Source organism: Lathyrus oleraceus, chromosome 1 (genome assembly GCF_024323335.1).
Source record: "Lathyrus oleraceus cultivar Zhongwan6 chromosome 1, CAAS_Psat_ZW6_1.0, whole genome shotgun sequence".
In the NCBI taxonomy this organism is placed as follows: domain Eukaryota; kingdom Viridiplantae; phylum Streptophyta; class Magnoliopsida; order Fabales; family Fabaceae; genus Lathyrus; species Lathyrus oleraceus.
This window is the reverse complement of record NC_066579.1, coordinates 67,388,190-67,407,652: the sequence shown is the minus strand read 5'-3', so window position 1 is coordinate 67,407,652 and position 19,463 is coordinate 67,388,190. Positions and strand designations below refer to the sequence as shown.

General features: G+C 35.4%; 1 protein-coding gene across 1 annotated transcript; it reads right to left on the bottom strand.

Annotated features, from left to right (window-relative positions):
- Window positions 1-6,759: 6,759 nt before the first annotated feature.
- On the bottom strand, window positions 6,760-7,633 carry LOC127091723 (uncharacterized). Its single transcript, XM_051030410.1, has 3 exons — window positions 7,336-7,633; window positions 7,116-7,235; window positions 6,760-7,016 (listed from the first exon to the last, which is right to left on the bottom strand). Exons 1-3 carry the CDS (start codon window positions 7,631-7,633, stop codon window positions 6,760-6,762), a joined length of 675 nt encoding a protein of 224 aa, XP_050886367.1.
- Between the last annotated feature and the right edge of the window lie 11,830 nt (window positions 7,634-19,463).

Below are 19,463 nucleotides of genomic sequence, written 5' to 3'. Positions count from 1 at the left end.
TTTTTTTACTATTTCTTGGCTAATGGAATCTAATTTTTGTTCTATAATGAAATTAACATGATGATTTCTTAATGCACCTTATATGTTTCTTAGGCACCACACGAAATTTTTAAAATGCCTCAAGTTTCCGAAGATGCATCTCCGGACGCATCAAATACACACTCAACACATGCCATTATGAGTGGCGCCCTATAAGTTTTTTTTTTAATTTCGGAGATGCATCTCCAGTGTATTTTCGTAGATACATCTCCGGAACATCCGTAAACCAGAACCAAAAGCAGACACCAAAAACATGTAATTTGACAAAATAAAATTAACACTCATAACATTAAATAAGCATTATATAGATGATTTTAACATAAAATACAACATTACACTTCAATATTAAGGTGGATGCTTCAACATCTTAAGAATGTTTTGACTAATCTTGAAATCGTCGCTTTCAACTCGAGCAAAACTTTTGTTTCGAAACGGAAAAAAGTATTCCACATAGCCCTTACATCTGCATCCGTCTTGAGCTCAAAGTAGCTGGACTAAATCTTTTCTCTGTTGTCAATCGACGATGAATGGTACTCGAGCTTCACAATTCTTTGATTGTCTCCGTAAGATAAGAGATAATGGCTTTCGTTTGTAATATCTGCAAGAGATGTGTACTCGGTAAGCTTAAATTTTTGCTCAGGAGTTCCGTTGGAGAATGAGACATTTGCGACATACTAGTTAATGTTTATTTATGACATTTGAGACATTTTCAGTTTATTTGAAATAAGAAACAAGAGCACCTTAATTTATAGAAGTCATAGATCAATATGGACCACTCAAAAACTGGCATACTGATTCTGGAGATATATATCCGACTCCACACCCTATTATCTTGTTCCGGAGATGCATCTCTAGAGCCTCTCCTAAACAGGTTTGAAAACAAAAACATTGAAACATAACCTGTTTTTTTTAATAAAAAAAGAACAAATGTTGGCATGGGGAAGATAAAAAATGCATTAAGACACAATATGAACAAATGTTGAATATATTACACTTCATTTATATTGAGACACAATTACATACACTTATTTGTCAGACTAAAGAGGAAATTAAAATGAATCGAAACATATGTCGTCGGCTAAATCTATGGGCGGTACCCCTTTAACTTTTTGCATTTGGTTCTCTTTCAATATTGCTCAATTTCTCGAACTTTTGCATCCTTTCCATAAAATGATCTGACCAAGTCTCGATTTTTTTTGCTGAGTGAGTTGTTTACTATGGTGATGTAAGTGGTATAGGGCATCCCAATTTTAAGTAAACTTGAAAAAAAATTATGATTTTGAAAACCACCAAATATACATAATATGATCATTTGGATTTTGAGGTGGGGCGATACGCATTGGAAAAAAGGTTTCCAAAAAATTGTATCGTGTAAGATCAACACACACACCATATCATACACATAGGCTATGAGGTGATCCATTTCTGGGAAGCGCATCCACTTTTCCTCCGGTTCCGCTCCGCTAAGTCAAGGAACAAGAGACTCATAAACTTCATCGAAGTGTTCTTTATTTTTGTATAGCGGTGTGTATGAATATTTATGAGTCCTTAACTCTTAGATAAGTTGATGGCAAACAAGTGTATGATTATCTTCTCCTTTACCAAGTAAATTTGAAACAGCTCGATCCAAGTGTATGACAACAAATTGTTTGGATCGATTAGTTCTTCATGAGAATTCTTGCCAAAGTTTTCAAGTATTTCGTGAATAGTTCCCCCCTAATGTTATGCGACTGCTAGGTATATGGAAAACAGGGAATTTGGTTTACAACCCAACTGGATCGAAAACATAACCCAAGCCCAAAACTAATGACCCAAAACTTAAATAAAACTAATGCTACAACTTCAACGAATTTTCTGGCCCTGCTACAGTCTGATTCAGCTCTCGACTTCTGAATGAAAGTTGTAGATCTTTTTCTTAGCTTTCCATCGACTGGTAGCACGTCTCAATCCGATACTCCTAGCTCAAGATATGATTTTTCTCGCGAAAGCTGCTATTGCTGAAAATTAAATACGAAAATTAAATAAGTGCAAAAATAAAATAAATTATGAAAACACATTAAAACATAAAAATAATCAAAGAAAACCGAAGAAATGCTTAAATACAAACATGGAAGAACGTGCATCAAAATGCACTGATCAAATTCCCCCACACTTGAACTTTTGCACTTCGAGCAAAATGAAAAACAAAACAAAACACAGACACATCAACAGTTACTCATTCTAGGCTACAAGTCATCTTCAGTTAAGTTTGCTTCGATAGGTACTAATCTTGCACACTAAGGACATTATAAGAACACTAATCCACAGTTATGCAGACATAAACCTCCTGAATACACAAATCAACTCGAATCATGTTATTATGTTAAAGCCTAACTTACTCATCCTTCTTTGGCTCTTTTTCATTCAGGCGCAATCACATTAAGCCCGTTATCTCCACACACTCATAGCAAGGCGATCGGTTAGTGACTCTGATCCTTTTCTGCACGGGGTTCTAGTACTTAAGTGGCATAACCCTTTGCTTACTCAATTGTAGTTGCGGGGGATCGGACCGTAATCCGCCCTACCAAGTTCAACACCAGACACCGCTGAACCAACTACAAAAGAGTCTTATTTCCAACTTTTTTTTGAAGGTTCCACAACCGTTGGGATAAGTGACCGGGTGAGGGTCACCAAACTTAGAAGGTGCATTCCTTGTTTTTTTTTCTTTTTCGGAGCACTCGCTTATATTCATCGGCTTCCCTGCGTAGAGTGCGTGTGAGATGGTGCTGACTGCTCAAATAAACTACTCAAGAGCTATAAGAAAAATGAGAACTCAAGGCTATGTCATAACAAGTATTCAAAATGATTTTCATATTCAGGAGATTTAAGGTGTTAAAACGATACCGATCTTGTGAACTTTTTCCAAGTCTCTACAAACCAACCTCAAATTATTCTATAGCCTAAAACTTTCAACAAAAATGCAATTTTTTTAGAAAGAAAACAAAAACAAAACAAAACAAAGAACAAAAACAAAGAAAATAAAGTATTCCCTCCCCCACACTTAAAATATGCATTGTCCTCAATGAAAGAAATAAACATAAAATAAGAGAGAGAAGAGAGAGGAAAGAACACACCCGAGTAGTCAAGGAGGATAGGTGACCACATAAGCAGCCTTTCCCAAAAATATATATTCTACATTTTCTTCTTCCAAAGTGGGGCTGTCATGGAATAGCTTTGGGTAATATCCATTGAACTTGAAATTTTTATTAGTATCTTCGCCTTTTATTCCAGGATCAAAGAATCTTCTAAAAGTAAAAGTGTCAAATGGACACGTGAAGGTGATCTGATCTGGAATGTCAGCCAATGTCCAACCAAATTCCTTTTTATGCTTCCTTAAAACCTGCAAAAGCTTACTTTCTTGATCGAAATCAAGGTTAGAAGAAATTATAGCGGGTAGTTTTTCATTCATCTCTAAATAAGCATATTTCATATTTTCAGGAAGTTGCTTCAGCTCGAGGGAAGGTGGCTGCTCAATAGAAGGAGTGTTTGGTGCAGCCGGGATGTCAAGAGCTTTATCTACATGAACGACTTTATTTGCAACCTCATATGCAGTAAGAATATCAACTTGCAAGGCAACCTCAATTTCAGCACAAACAGAGCAAATTTTAGTTTCAGTACAAATATCACAAGAATAAACATCATCAAAACCAGACAATGATGGAAAATCAGATGCAAACAAATCACTACAAGTATCATCAACAATTTCAGAAATCAAATCTATTTGAAAAATAGAATGTTCTTCCAAGCGTTGTTGGTTTGTTGGTTTGATCCTTGAGCTTGCTGCATGACATTCACCAAAGTGGCAAGCTGCCCAATCTGTGTTTGCAAAGTCTTTAAAGTAGAATCTACTTGTTGTTGAAACTGGAGATTATTTGCAGCCATTCGTTTGACAATATCTTCTAGTGAAGGTGCAGAGCACACAACCTCAAATTCCTTCAAATGCTCATGCGGATCCTCACCTGCAAGACCACTAAACATTGGAAACAAGTGTATCAAACCAGATTTCAATTCAAAAGGAACCGAAACATCAGAATATTCAATACAAAAGTCATTATAATTAACATCAGGAGCAGCAAACTGCCTTAATGTTCTTTGATCGTCCATGTAATAAAAAAAAACACAGAAATACCAACTATGTCCGAAATAGACAAAAACAAATAGAAAGAAGAAAAACGATTAAAATAAATTTAGAAAAATACAAAAGCACCAAACTTAATCTAATGACGTGAAATAAAAGTTTTGAGATTTTTTTTGGATTTTTTCGACACTATGAAAACAGTAAAAAATTAATTAAAAATAGAAAAACAAGGAATTTGGCAAATTTGACGTCAGAGAGTAAGGGAGTATTGATCGCACGATTTTTCTGCTTCCAGTAGGCAAAAAACTTATACAATCAAACACAAATTTTCCAAAAACCGATTTTTCTGACTCTAGACGCAACTCCGAATGCGAAACTGTAAAAAAATTCGGAAAAATAACAGGAAATTGCAGAACAACAAAACACACAATACTTAAAACTAAACTATTGGCTAATTCGACAAGAATCGCCGGCAACGACGCCAATTTTGATCCGCTGTCGCGCGCGGATTAAGAACGAGTATTTTTGACAAAACGTAGTTAGCGACAAATTGACTCGGATTATCGTTCTCACAAGGATTCTTGAATGAATTAACCAATGATAGTAACGATTAATGGGGTTTTTGTTGGTTTAGGATTCAATTAAAAAAAGATTAAAATAAGTGATTATTGAAATAAGCTGTAGCAACAATTTACTGATTCAGTCTTTGCCTATCATCGACTATCGTAATTCCAACCGCAGATTAACTATTCCTATTCGATTATAATATCAACTGACAAGCACAATTGATAGTATAAGTTGTATGTTCCTATTATCCGAATTAAGCAAACGGGATTAAGTTTCATGAATTAAGCAAACATGAATTAAACGGACTCGATAACGAATTAAGCAAATGAAACTGTGACTATAGTTAGGATCACACAATCAATCGGATTAAGTCAATATAGCATATGTAAATCGGATTAAGCAAACAAAATACATATATTAATATTGAAAGGAATAAAAACCCTGAATAAGAATTACTAAAATCTCAAGGTATCGGAACCCAAATACAACAAATTGTTTGGATCGATTAGTTCTTCATGAGAATTTTTGCCAAAGTTTTCAAGTATTTCGTGAATAGTTCCCCCCTAATGTTATGCGGCTGCTAGGTATATGGAAAACAAGGAATTTGGTTTACAATTCAACTGGATCGAAAACATAACCCAAGCCCAAAACTAATGACCCAAAACTTAAATAAAACTAATGCTTCAACTTCAACGAATTTTCTGGCCCTGCTACAGTCTGATTCAGCTCTCGATTCTGAATAAAAGTTGTAGATCTTTTTCTTAGCTTTCCATCGACTGGTAGCACGTCTCAATCCGATACTCCTAGCTCAAGATATGATTTTTCTCGCGAAAGCTGCTAATGCTGAAAATTAAATACGAAAATTAAATAAGTGCAAAAATAAAATAAATTATGAAAACACATTAAAACATAAAAATAATCAAAGCAAACCGAAGAAATGCTTAAGTACAAACATGGAAGAACATGCATCAAAATGCACTGATCAGTGTGTATGAATCTTTATGAGTCCTTAACTCTTAGATAAGTTGATGGCAAACAAGTGTATGATTATCTTCTCCTTTACCAAGTAAATTTGAAACAACTCGATATCCATAATTACCATCCCCCTCAACATTGACGACCCGCTCCATGTATTTGTGCATAAAAATGAGCATTTCTTCAATAAATGGAATATTTGGTGGAGGCGGCGTAGGAGATGGTTTTCTAATGCGATCTCCTTTCATGACACTTCAATCATCAAACCTAAGCCTCTTCCAATGAGTGCAAACCTCATCCAGTCCTATCGGGCTACCAAGTTTCACGTTTTTTTTGAAAAAACACAAGCACATGGGAGACCATATGTTTTCACAATTATGCATCCACACTTTGCGCTATCGGAACATTATCAACTCGTTTAGCCTCGTGAAAAATATAATTCAAACTCGCTCGAGATATGTTGCCGACCAATTGAGAATAAAGATTGTTGTCTTTCAATATGTGTTCCAAAATTGTGATGCTCTGACCAAATAATGTTTGTATCTCATCATGCTGGTTTTGAATCATTTGGTTTACGAAGTCCCAATCTCTACAAAATTTATCCTTACTATTTCCCAACCAATTTTCCAAAGTAGCATGGGAAGACTCAAATATGTTAGTTGTTGTATTTATAAGGTGTCTAATTTTCTCCTTCACCTGGTCAAGAATTGTGCTTTCATCATATTTCAACAAGCCAGGATACTTTTCACACACTTTTTTGAAATGCATAACAGAATCGACATATAGTTCTTTTATGGAAGACTTTACTATACGATTCCATGCATCCATTATTTTTTCCACAACCACACCCGTCTTCACCATTTTTCCATCTTCAGACCATTTGTTTTCTCCATACTGTGGGTTTAACCAAACTTCTCAGATTCTTTGTTATGTGATATCTACAAAGTAATGCATTAGAAGTAGGAAATACCTTTGCAACTGAATTCATCAAGGCGGTATCACAATCGATAACAATCACTTTAAGCATCTCCCTTGGTCAATCAACAGTGTATGACACACCTCTAAGGCCCAAGTAACATTCTCCTCTTTTCACTCTCTAGAAATGAAAACCCAACAGAATATGTTTTCTCAGTTGATGTAACACCAACCATCTCCAATAATAGAAGTCTATACTTGTTGGTCTTGTAGGTTGAATCAAGTATGAGCGTAGTAGAAAACATGTTGAACAACTTTATAGAACTAGGATGAATCCAAAATATATCTATAACACTAGCTCCATCCTCGCACGTTCGGTACCTAGACATGTAACTGTTATCACCTAACAATTTCAAGAGTTGTCGCATTTCAATTATATTCCCCATAATCTCCTTGTTAGTTTAGTACCAAATATTATAAATTTTCTTGATATTTGATATACTTTTGGGTCTTTTCCGTTTCAATGTTGCAAGTATATTTTTCGGTTGAACCAAATGCAATGTCATGTTAACAGTGCATTCTTTCTCTTCCGGCATGAGCCGACACAAACTAGGATGGCCAACTAATTTTTCACATAAGTCATGGTTATGAAAACAACATATGACATTAAATATCCAGGTTTTTTTCCAACATGTAACCACACACCTTAAAAGGACACTCACATCTTCTTGAACCAATGTCATCTTTTTTAAAATTCCAGAGAGGAGTCCTATATTTCTTGCTTATATTGCACGTCATTGTCATAAAAACGCATCTTCTATTTGAACCATTATCGGACCTTCCAATAACCACACTAAATCCAAGCTTGGAGGCCTTCATACGAATCCATTGAAGCATTTGATCACGAGATTCAAGCTCTTGCTTGTTTTTAAATTGGTTGCCAACATCTACCGTCTTCATAACAACACCTTGGACATTCGGAGAAACAACTTGTTTGGGGAAAACATCAGGGTGAACCATATCTAATGAAAATAATTATAACAGAACAGTTTATAAGCTCCATTGTTGAAAACAGAATTGGAAAATGAACACAGACTACTTCTGGAAATGCATCTCCGGAAAAGTTCATGCTTGTTCTGGAGATACATTTCCGGATAAATGCATATTTTTTCAGACTAAGAATAAGATTGATATGAGAAATGCAGTGTGAAATAAAAGATCTTTACCTAAAATTCTAACTTCTTTTGCTCCCTTTGATGTGATGAATCATAAGATTGGAGATTTGGAGTGAAAAAATGGATTGAGAAGGGATGCGTTTTTGGTGAGGGTTTGTAGAGGAAAACAACAATGGCAACAATGGCTGTGAGATCTGCAGCTGTGGCTTTTATCATATTATTCCAGAGATACATCTCTGTAAATATCTGACATACAAAGGTGACATAATATTTCAAAATCCCGCCCAAGTGTCCGGAGACACATCTTCGAAAAGTCTAGTGAACTGATCAATTATGAATATATTTCTTGAAATATACCGAAGATGCATCTCCAGAATTTAAAAAAAAAATCCAATTTATAGGGTGCCACTCAGAATGACTTGTGTTGAGTGTGTATTTAGTGCATTCGGAGATGCATCTCCGAAAAGTGAGGGTACTTTAGAAATTTTGTATGGTGCATTAAGAAATCCTCAATTAACATTCACCTTCCATTCACTCTAACCATTTGGAATCTTTGTGATCAAATTTAGTTTGGAACCCTCAATGTAAATCGGTGATGAAGGCAACCATCATCAATGCTCTTAATATGAGTGATAATCAGACTCACACAAAATGGATACCCGTAAAAAATTTCCACAATGGGTAGGGTAAAACCTGCAAAATGAACAAGAGTAATTACCCACTAAAATAAATGGGTAAGGGCATAGGTACATTTACCTTATTACCCATCTCGTTTCATACCCGAATAATATATATTTATATATTTTAATTTATATTATTATTTAAAAATATTTGTCCACCACTTTTTAAAAATACATAAATATTAAACTATTACACATTTTAATAAAAGTGTTTGTTTATTTCATTATTCAACAATATTTTTTTTGATTTTTGTAATATTATTAAAAACTTAAAATAATATTTTATAATTGATCAATTTACTTTTACAAGAATTGCGGATAATAAATACATGTATAGGTATTTAGGTACACATGTATAAGTACAAACGTTGGTTCCCACCTAAATATGAGCTCAAATACAAAGATTTTTCCAAACAACGGATATGAGAACATATATTGTAATATTCGGTCAAAACTTTGCTCGTTGTCATCCCTAACTCTTAATGTTATATGGTACGCGAATAACCAAACAAGGTTTCAAGGAAAATTACACAAATTATAGGAAACTATAACTTCTATCATTAGAAGTGTCTCTTTATCAAGTAACATCACAAAGCTCAATTCTTCAGCTCCCTTGTCGGATTTCATAATTATTAGAAGGTTCAGGGTCTCAATCCATCTTTCTAAAATTGATATGCTCAAAGAAAACATCAGATATCCTCCTCCATCTAGTTAGATAAAGGCCAAAATTTATGGTGATTTTAACCATTCATCTTCATATTATATAGGAATATTCAAGAATAGTTCTACAAACTTTATTTTATTATTTTGCTGAGAAGCTTAGTGTCACCTCCAACTTCAATGTGGAGTTGTCCGGTGCCATGAGAGCCATGAGATGGCCTTTCAGAACAACTGAACCAACTTGTGTTTAGAAACATATTCCTCTTTGATGTTCCTTGCTTTAAAATCCACTCGTGTGGTTCCTTGGTGACTAAAAAAGATTTTAAAAACCATGATAATAGCTTTTAATCCAACAGTGGATTTTATTATACGAATATGCGGTAAAGAGTTACCGGAGGTGTCTGTAAGACCCCAATTTTGACCCTAAGATCCCTCATGCTATCTCATCACATGCATTGGCTTAGGGATCCCACCTTGGCATCATCCTTACCCCTTATTCATTGTGTTTGCATTGGGAGAGATCACTAAGCACATTTTGATTGTATCATACTTTGTTTTTCATTATTTACTAATCAAAATACCAAAAAATATGCAATGTATAGTTTGTTGCTTTTGTAAGTAGTGTGTGTGATCACCCATGCTCCATCAAGCTCATATCTAGGGTTTAAGACCCTCAATGCAAGGAGATAAATCGCGAGATGGTTTACATTGGCTCTAGACATCATATATGGATCCCCATGGCCTTCACATATCATTTTGATCCATAAATCATCAAGAGTTTGAAGCTTGTTTGCCTTGAAATCTCTAATTCATCTGGGTATCTTTTGTGACTTCCTAAGCAAGTTTATTCATCATTTGATCAAATATTTCAAAGGATTCATATCATATCATCTTACACATATATGATCCTCCATGAGTCCCAAACATCAAGTTTGCAAGTTGGTTCATGATGGTTGACCAGAGAAAGTCAACTAGTCAAAACTGGGGTTCCCTAGACCATATCTCCTACAATTTATGTCATATGAAAATGATTCCAAGAGAAACGTTACTCCTTATGACATTACAAACAATTTTCATGTTGAATTCAAGAGCTAGTTTTGCTTGGAAAGTCATGTTTTATGGTGAACGATTATAGGTCATTTTGTTTGAACCCTAGTTAGGAGGTCAACTTTCAAGGATCATAACTTGCTCAATTTTTATGATATGAAAGCCATTAAAGTTCCATGATCAAAATCAAGATGTTCTATAAAACTTTTATGTTTGGAATAAGTTCAAATTCAACTTTCAAATGCATGTGCTAAGAGGAAACATTATAGGTCATTTTGGGCCATTACCATTGAACAAATGATTTTCCTCAACTTCTAAAATGCATAACTCCTTCATGACAAATCCAAATGAGGTCAAATTTGTGATCAAATTGAATAGGTTTGAAAGATATATAACTTTTATGAAGGAACATTTACCATTTGAATTCCATAGCAGAAGTTATTCAAGGTGGAAGAAGTGAACATTTGGCTTAGTACTTAGAAAATTTTCAAATATGTTTGATTTCCCAAACTTCCACCTCAATATTAATCATGATCCAAGCTTCAAATGGAAAAGTGTTCAACATGAAAGTTGTTCCCCTTGATCCCACCTTTCCAAAAAGTCCAAGATCATATCATCTGGATAAAATTTGAGGGACTTGCACATGGCTCCATTGTGGGATTTGTTTTGCCAAGTTTTGGATTCAAGTGATCATTCCTCTTTGCATGGTTCCATGTAATGACTTCAACATCAATTGCGCACGAATTGGAGATGGATTGCATCATTCCTTAGGTCAAAATTATTGCCCATGCATCCATGCAACTTGGTTTCCAATTTTGGCAAAATTTCAAGTGGTGCAAAAATCAATTCCCTTGCCTATTTAAACAAGATCATGGCTTCAGAACTAACATCATCACCTTGCCCAAGATTTGCCAAGAGAACTCAGACCCTTACACCATAGAATTTCTTGAGGATTTCATTGAAATCGAGTTTGAATTTCACCTTCTGTTTTAAAGTTCAAACTCCAAGAATTCATTTCCATTTTCATCTCAATTGATCACTGTAAGCAGGAGGAGGAGAATCAAGTAAATTCAGATCAAGATCAAGCTGAATTGAAGCTACTCGAAGGTGAAATTTCAGAAAATTCATCTCTCCGATTCTCTCTCAATTCTTCATTATTCTGTGATTTTTGGTTGGCTGAAGTCCTATCAATGTAGGCAACAAGATTGAGTTGCTTTGAGGTCGAATCGAAGCAACTCAGTTCATGATCCTCAAAATTTCAAATCCCTGTATCTTTTTATATACTTGGAATTGGAAACAATTGAGGCCAGATTCGAGCTCCTGAGCATTTTCTCTTTGAAATAGTGTCCTTGTTTTTCATTTTTCATGAAGTTGAGGTTGGACCAGTCCGATGGTGATCACCTGAGAAGATGACCGGAGCTAGGGCTCCGGTGGTGCGTTGGTAAGTCCCAAGCCATCTGATCTAGTCCAAACGTTTTAAACTTGGCCCTTGGTTGTGATTACCACGCGTGTGGCACTTTGACTCAGGTCTTTAGTAGATAACGCGTGCATGGCCATCAGGTCTTCCACCTCAATTAATGAGGGAGACCTGAAGGCCCTTGTTTTGTTGTATTTTTTTATTTTTCATTTAATTGCTTTATTTTGTTTAATTCATAATAATTTCATTTTTAATCCAAAAAATATGAGACTTTCACCAAAAATCTTTAAATATTTTTCTCTTTTATTTTCTGAATTAAAATTATTTTTGGATTAATTTTGATATTTTTCATGAATTAAATGTTTTTGTGCATATTTTTAATTGTTTAAAAATAGTTCTAACTTTTCAAAAATCATAATTTTTTTTGTCTAAGGTCTTTTGACCTTGTTTGACCTAGGATAAATCTTTTGGCCATTTATTTGGTGTTTTTAAGAGGTTTTAGGTTTTGACCAAACTAAATTGTATTTTAATGCATTTTTAATTGATTTTTAATTGATTAATTGGGTAAAAAATATGTTGAGTCATTTTTATGGTCTTGTGATGTTTGATTATTTGTTTGGACCTTGGTCAAAGTTGATTTGACTTTTGTTGGATTAAAATCATTGGATTTAGAGGATTGATGAAATGTACATTTTATCTCCCAAAATGAATGAATGATTTTAATTTGATAAAATTCCTCCCATGATCAATTTGTGTTTCTCTCATTCCCCTCCCCCTCCATCTTCATCCCTATTCTTGTCCATTCCTTTCATTGACCAATGAAATCTCAAATATCCTAAGGCTAACAGATGAACCAATACAAGTATGAATGATCTTGAAACACTTAATAAACAACAAAAACCCTAAAATATGTTTGGTGGACTATTGATCTTGATCTGAACTTTTGGACTTAGAACTAGGCAACATTCCTTGTGCAAAAAGGACTTGGCCAATGCCAATATTCTGAGATCATGTTATTGTGAACTGAGCCTTCATCTGATGCAAGTCTTGGGATTCATTTGAATTCATCTTCCATATTGTCTTAATGCCAATTTTTGTTTTGATCTGGTGTCTAAGGCTTTATTCTGAGTTGATTAAGGAGCATTTCATCTGATACATGAGAAGACAAAGAATATTGCTCGCTATGGAATCATATACGGATATGGCTATTTTTATTTGATGCCTTGATCTTCATAATGCCTGATGTTGCTAATTGCCTGATTGATTATTGCTTGAATCAAAGTCCAAAGGGAAAATGGGTTTACTATATGACATTCTTGTCTGTTGGATTGCATCTCATTGGTCAGATCTTTTCAACTCTTAACTTTTAATTTTATGCTTAGGATTAGTCTCTTCATCTCCTCCCACTTCTTAAATTTCAAAATCTCTCCCCCTTTTTTAAAACTTTCTTTGCGCTTGATTTTAAACTTAGACCTTATTCCAAGTAGAAACTTTGGCTTTATGCCATTGAATTTTTGAACTTCTTTTTCTTAAATCAAACTTGTAAATAAATCTAATCATATTGACTTAAAATTTCAAAAGACAAAAAGAACTAACAACTCCATTCAAACCATATTAACTTAAAAGCAATTCACCAACTTTGAAATTTTTATCACGAACTACGAGGTTTCGATCCCTCATTTTTATGTTGGTACGTAGGCACAAGTACGAAGGTCTTGTCAAACACAAAAATATATTCAATGAATTCTTTTCTCATCCACACACTCTATTTTTCTCAAACATCATTTTTTATACCAAAAACACATACACACATAAAAAAGGGCTCCCTAGGAGTACCTAGGACACTTTGGGTGCTAACACCTTCCCTATGTGTAACCAACCCCATTACCTGTAATCTCAGGCATTTTATTAGTTTTGATTTGAAGACTTCTTATCTTTGGTTTTGTTCGTACTTTTCCTTTTTCCTTTGGAAACAATAAAAGCGTGGTGGCGACTCTGGTTTTATTGACGTTAAGCTTATGCGTAGCTTGATGGTCATAAATTTACCGCTACAATGTCATGTTACTACGTTTGACACCTTGGTATCATTTGATTCTAACTATATAACATGATCATTTTAAGAAAGGACCATATTAATCCAACGTGATATCCATATTGCATACCAAGATCATACCTAGGTGGGATGAGCTTTGAATCAGAGGCTGCAGAAGTTGTTTGTACGTCATATGAATTGGACTAAGAGAAGCATTCCTTCTTTCCAGGTTGTTACGAGGCCTACATTGGACCTGATGTTAATTATGATATCGTGCTTGGGATTGCTGATTTGAATTAGGAGCGATCTAGGTTGATGGTACAACACTCTGGGCATTATAAGTTGCTCATTTTTAGCTATTTGAAGATTGGGGTCAGCAAACACGTCGATATTGGCATGGCAGTCTTCAAGTTCTTTTCCTTCAACCTTATCGATGAACATAACCCTTTTTGATCCATCTACCACTTCTCTTTTGCTTCTGTTGGCGTGGGTCATGACATTGGAATTCCATGGCGGTATCTCAATGCTCTTGTAAGGAAACAGTGGTATTTCGTTAGCCACATCCTTGACATTTTCCTTGTGGAACAAAACCTTAAGGGGTTTCAGAGGTCCCTTGCATTTCTCATTATTTGGATCTGAAATCAAAACATATGCACTTGAGCCTTCTTCCTTGAGTGCTAGTGACTTATGTCAATTAACTTTTGCAACTTGAGCTTAACACTCTTGCATTCCTCGATGGAGTGCCCCACCGTTCCGGTACAAAATTCGCATTTGACCCTCGAATGGTGTTCTTTAAAGACTAGGCTCTTGTTATTGATCAGATCTTGTACCAAGGCTTCCAATGCAAAAGAAGCATCTAGAGCGTGTCCTTCATCCCCTTTATGGAATTCACATTTTGCATTTGGATTGTACCATGGCGGGTATGGTGTAGGTATAGGCGTGAGAGCTCGAGGAGTCACCAAAGAATTTTGGATCAGTTACGGGTAAAACTTATGATATGGAACCGGAATCGGGTCGTTGTGATCTTTGTTCCCTTTGTTCTAATTCTAATTCTTGTTCTGATCCTGACTTTGACGATTCTGAGGAGGAATAGCCAGAGGACATTGGTGTGACGATTTGGTAGTCAAAGGATGAAGATGACATCCTGAGGGAGAGCCAGATGCCGACAAATGAGGAGTTTCCACATGGAATTTCCCTTAACTTGGGGTAACACTTGACGGATTTAAAGCATCAGTCCCATCTGTTGCAGCAATGGGTACGTGGTGGCCCTCTTTTCTCAACAAGACTTGCATGGTTTCCAAGACCCATCCCATTTGGCTTTTCAACAGGTTCAGTTCCTCTTTCAATGCTTTTTGACCTTTCCTTAGCTCATCCATCATCTCCTGAGACATGGTTCATTATTCTAAACGCATGTCGGGAATCACCTTGTTAGTCATGGACAAAGGATGGATGAGTTTATTTTCTGGAAAATGTTATGCATGCATGCTGATGAGATGTATATGCTATGTATGTGACTGGATGCAATGCAATTCCATGTATTTTTTTTTAAATTTTGGTACACAGGTTCAAAAGTCCGAGGTAACAGATGAATCTGATTGCTTTCCGAAGCAAGGTTCTCACCAAGCATGATCTTAGGTTTGTAAACGGAAACCCAGTGTCATAGATTCCCAAGAATGTTTTCCACTTATGGAAACTACATGTTGGTCGTCAACTCCATCAAGGGAATATATTCTGATTGAGGTCTTCATACCAACCCTTATGAGAATTACATCTCGGGGACCCACACTACACGACCATCGACTTTGGTTCTAGATATGGTTCCCAGAGTCACGGATTTGCATGAATGTTTGCCTCTTACGGAAACTGCGTGTCGGGTGTCAACTCCATTAAGAGAATCTATTCGGAATAAGGTCTTTGTATCGACCCTTACGAGAACTACATCTCTGGGATCCGCACTATGCAACCATTGTTCTTAGTAGGCCAAAGGTTCAATGTTCTACAAAGGTCCTTAGAGTCATGGATTCTTAAAAAAACGTCGAAGTTGACGATATTTACATGTTGGGTGCCAACATTTCAAAAGGATCTACTCTAAGTGAGGTTTTCATGCCAACCCTTATGATAACTACATATCGGGAACCCACACTACTCAACCTTGTTCTATCTCATGTTTCACTCTAGACTCGGGTGGAAAGTCTTTCCCACAAGGTTTTCAATTTGAGTGTCAATCCAATACCACAACATAATGGAACCAATAAAACAGATTATATCAATATAACAATAGAGATAATGACAATAAAGTAGTGTTAGAACAAGATTTTTTTATGCATCTATACATTGAGTGTTGATGATAATAATATTGTATTTGTGTGAGAACAATTTTGGTACCCTAATGGTTTGTTATTGTGTAGCTTTAACAGGACGTTCTGATTCTGAATATATGATGTGCAACGTCATCAGTTTCTGAACAATATGTTTCGAATCCACTTCAGCGCCAACTATTAGAAGTTTTGAAAGATATTCAATATTGTTGTTGCAATGGTCTTTCTGCTTCTGTACTGATTCACTCATGAGAAGCTTCTGAGGAGACACTATATTGCCACTACAATGTTCTCTCAATTCATGCTTCTGGACGTGACTCTGATCACCAACCTTCTGAAGAATGGAATTTTTTTGAAGTTGTGTTATGTAGCTGAATATTCTGAAGATCTCAAGCCAGACTATTGAAGTTATCAAGGTTCTAACTGAAGATTCTGAAGACTCTGAAGATTTTGAAGATACTGAAGATATCAAGCCAGACTACTGACGCTGTCAAGGTTCTGACCAAAGATTCTAAAGTTTTTGGATCCAGCTTTATATTTCTTCATTTCATGCTTCATCAATTTTCATCAGAAGCCAATGAACTTGAAGATAAGATCAAATGGGAACATGATCAAATAGTACATAGTACAAATCGAACATCCTCTCCACTACCTGATATTTTGGGCAAGGACAATACTATACATAACACATGTCACTGATTTTGTGGGCGAAGGATAGTACGCAATATCACTCATTTCCCATCCAATAGTGGACAACCGCTCTCTGAGCTTTCCCCATTCTGCCCTCCAACGGTCTTTTTCTTATGCTATATAAGTGAGACTTGGAGACTTGAAGAAAAGTGCCGGTGACAAAATATTTTGACAAGCCTATTTTCTTTGTGAAAAGTTATCATTCTTTTGTACACAATTTTTCTTTAAGTGCTTGTTATTCATTTGCGTAAAATCTGCTTGTATGGAAGCATCTTGTAACACACAAAATATTATTCAAACTATTTATTTGATTCCTTAAGGAGGTTATCCTTGATAAGACAAAGAAGGTTGTTCTTTGTGAGTCCTTAAGGAGACTATGCTATAGTTGGATCCTTAAGAATACAAAAAATGTTATTCTTTGTGATTATTGTAATATGTTGATTATAGTGGATTAAGTCCTTGTGTATAAGGTAAAACCACCTTGGCGGGTGGACTGGATTAACTTTGAGTTTCAAACGAACGAGGATAAAAATACTTGTGTTTTTATCTCTTTGTTATTAACTTATTAGTGGTGTTCTTGTTTTGGAAAAAGCTTTTGCTTGTAAAACCCAATTCAAACCCCCTTTTCTTGTGTTTTTCACACCTTCAATTGGTATCAGAGCTCCAATTCTGATTGTGAGAAATAATGGACGCTGCTAACACTGCTAAGTTTGTTAATAATAATGAAAGAGATTATTACAATGCAAAACCACCAAGCTTTTTATGGTGAGAAATTTGATTGTTGGAAAGATAGAACATAAAGTTTCTTTCTTGGTTACAATGTTTATCTTTGTGATCTTGTAGTCAATGGCTACATTCACCCAGTAAATGCTGAAGGAAATACTATAGCTAGAAGTGCTATGACTGATCAACAGAAGAAAGATTTCAAAAATCATCATAAGGCTAGAACCATATTGCTTAATGCTATCTCTTATACGGAGTATGAGAAGATAACAAACAGAGATTCTGCAAATCCATTTTTGACTCTCTGAGGATGACTCGTGAGGGAAATGCTCAAGTAAAGGAGACAAAGGCCTTGGCCTTAATCCATAAATATGAGGTATTCAAAATGGAAGATGATAAAACAGTTGAGACTATGTTCTCAAGGTTGCAGATGCTTGTTGTATGACTTAAAGTTCTGGATAAAGGATACTCTATAACTGATCATGTCAAGAAAATTATTAGAAGTCTTCCCAAAAAATGGAGACCTATGGTAACTGCCTTGAAGCTGGCAAAGGATCTCAACAACATCAATCTTGAAGAACTTGTTAGTTCTTTAAGAAGCCATGATATTGAGCTTGAAGAAGATGAACCTCAAAAGCAAGGTAAATTTGTTTCCCTAAAATACAAGCTTGAGAAGACAAAAGCCTATCAAGTTAAGGAAGAACCATAGGTATCTGATGAAGACTCATAAGATGATGATGAGTTGTCTTTAATCTCAAAGAGAGTCAACAGACTTTGGAAACACATGAAAAATGGTCAAGGAAAGTTCAGAGGTGCCCGAAGAACTGCTGGTCATTTTGATTCTTCGTTTGAACAGAAGAAGAAAGGTTCTGGAAAAGAAGTTATCTACTTCAAGTGCGAGGAGCCAGACCACTACAAAAATGATTGTCCTAAGCTGAAAAAGGACAGAAGGCCCAAGAAAAATTTCTCTAAAGTCAAGAAGGGGCTAATGGCTACATGGGATGACTTAAAATCCAAAGAAGAAGATTTTGACAAAGAAAAAGCCAATGTTGCGCTGATGGAAACTATAGATGATCTCACAGGTTCTGAAGAACCAGAAGACAAGGTATTATTAGAATCAGAATTCGACTCTGATTCTGAAGATGTATTTTCTAACCTATCTCGTTCTGATATTGAATCAAATCTCTCTGAAATGCTGGAAAAGCACCAGAGTCTTCAGAGTAAATACAAAGACCTTAAACAAGTTCAAGCAATTGCCTCTAAAACTCGGAGTGAGCTTGATAAAGATATTTCCTCTCTAAATGAAAAATTATTTTCTTTAGAAAGTAACAACTCTGCTTTGAAAAGCAAAATTTCAAAACTAGAGGAGGAAATACTCTCAGAAGCTTTTGGTACTAATTGCATCATTAGATATGATAGAGCATTCCAGTACTTTCTAGATAAAAGCATAGATAGAACCAAAATGGGTTCCTTGATATATGGAGTTAGCAGAAATGGCAAGAAACTTTTAGGTTGTAAAAAATCTATAAAACCCGACGAAAGTCAGAAGTAAAACCAAAATCTATCTATGTGCATTTCATGCTTGTTGGCATTGAGCTTGATACTTCTGCACACACACAGAAACATACAAAGGATAAGAACTTTGTTCTGAAACCTAAGTATCATGCAAAAATTCCTCATAATCATCCTTCTGCTAAAAGACCCAAAGTTGTAAGAAACTCTAGGAAAACTAACAAGAGAGGACCTAGAAAGTGGGTACCTAAGGATACTTTTTTTTATTGTGCAGACATCCTTAACAGCTCACCTGAAATACCAGTTATGGTACCTGGACAATGGATGCTCACGACACATGAAGGGAAGAAGGTATGTTCCAAGATTTGGAACTTAAGCCTGGATGCTTCGTTGGTTTCGGAGGAAACTAGAAAGGAAAAATCATTGGCTCTAGAACCATTGGTAACATTAAAATTCCTTCTATTACTAATGTTCTTTTAGTTGATGGTCTGATGTACAACTTATTGTCTATTAGTCAACTTAGTAATAATGGTTATAATATCATCTTTAATTAAAAGTCGTGTAAGGCTGTCAATCAAAAAGATGGTACAATCCTT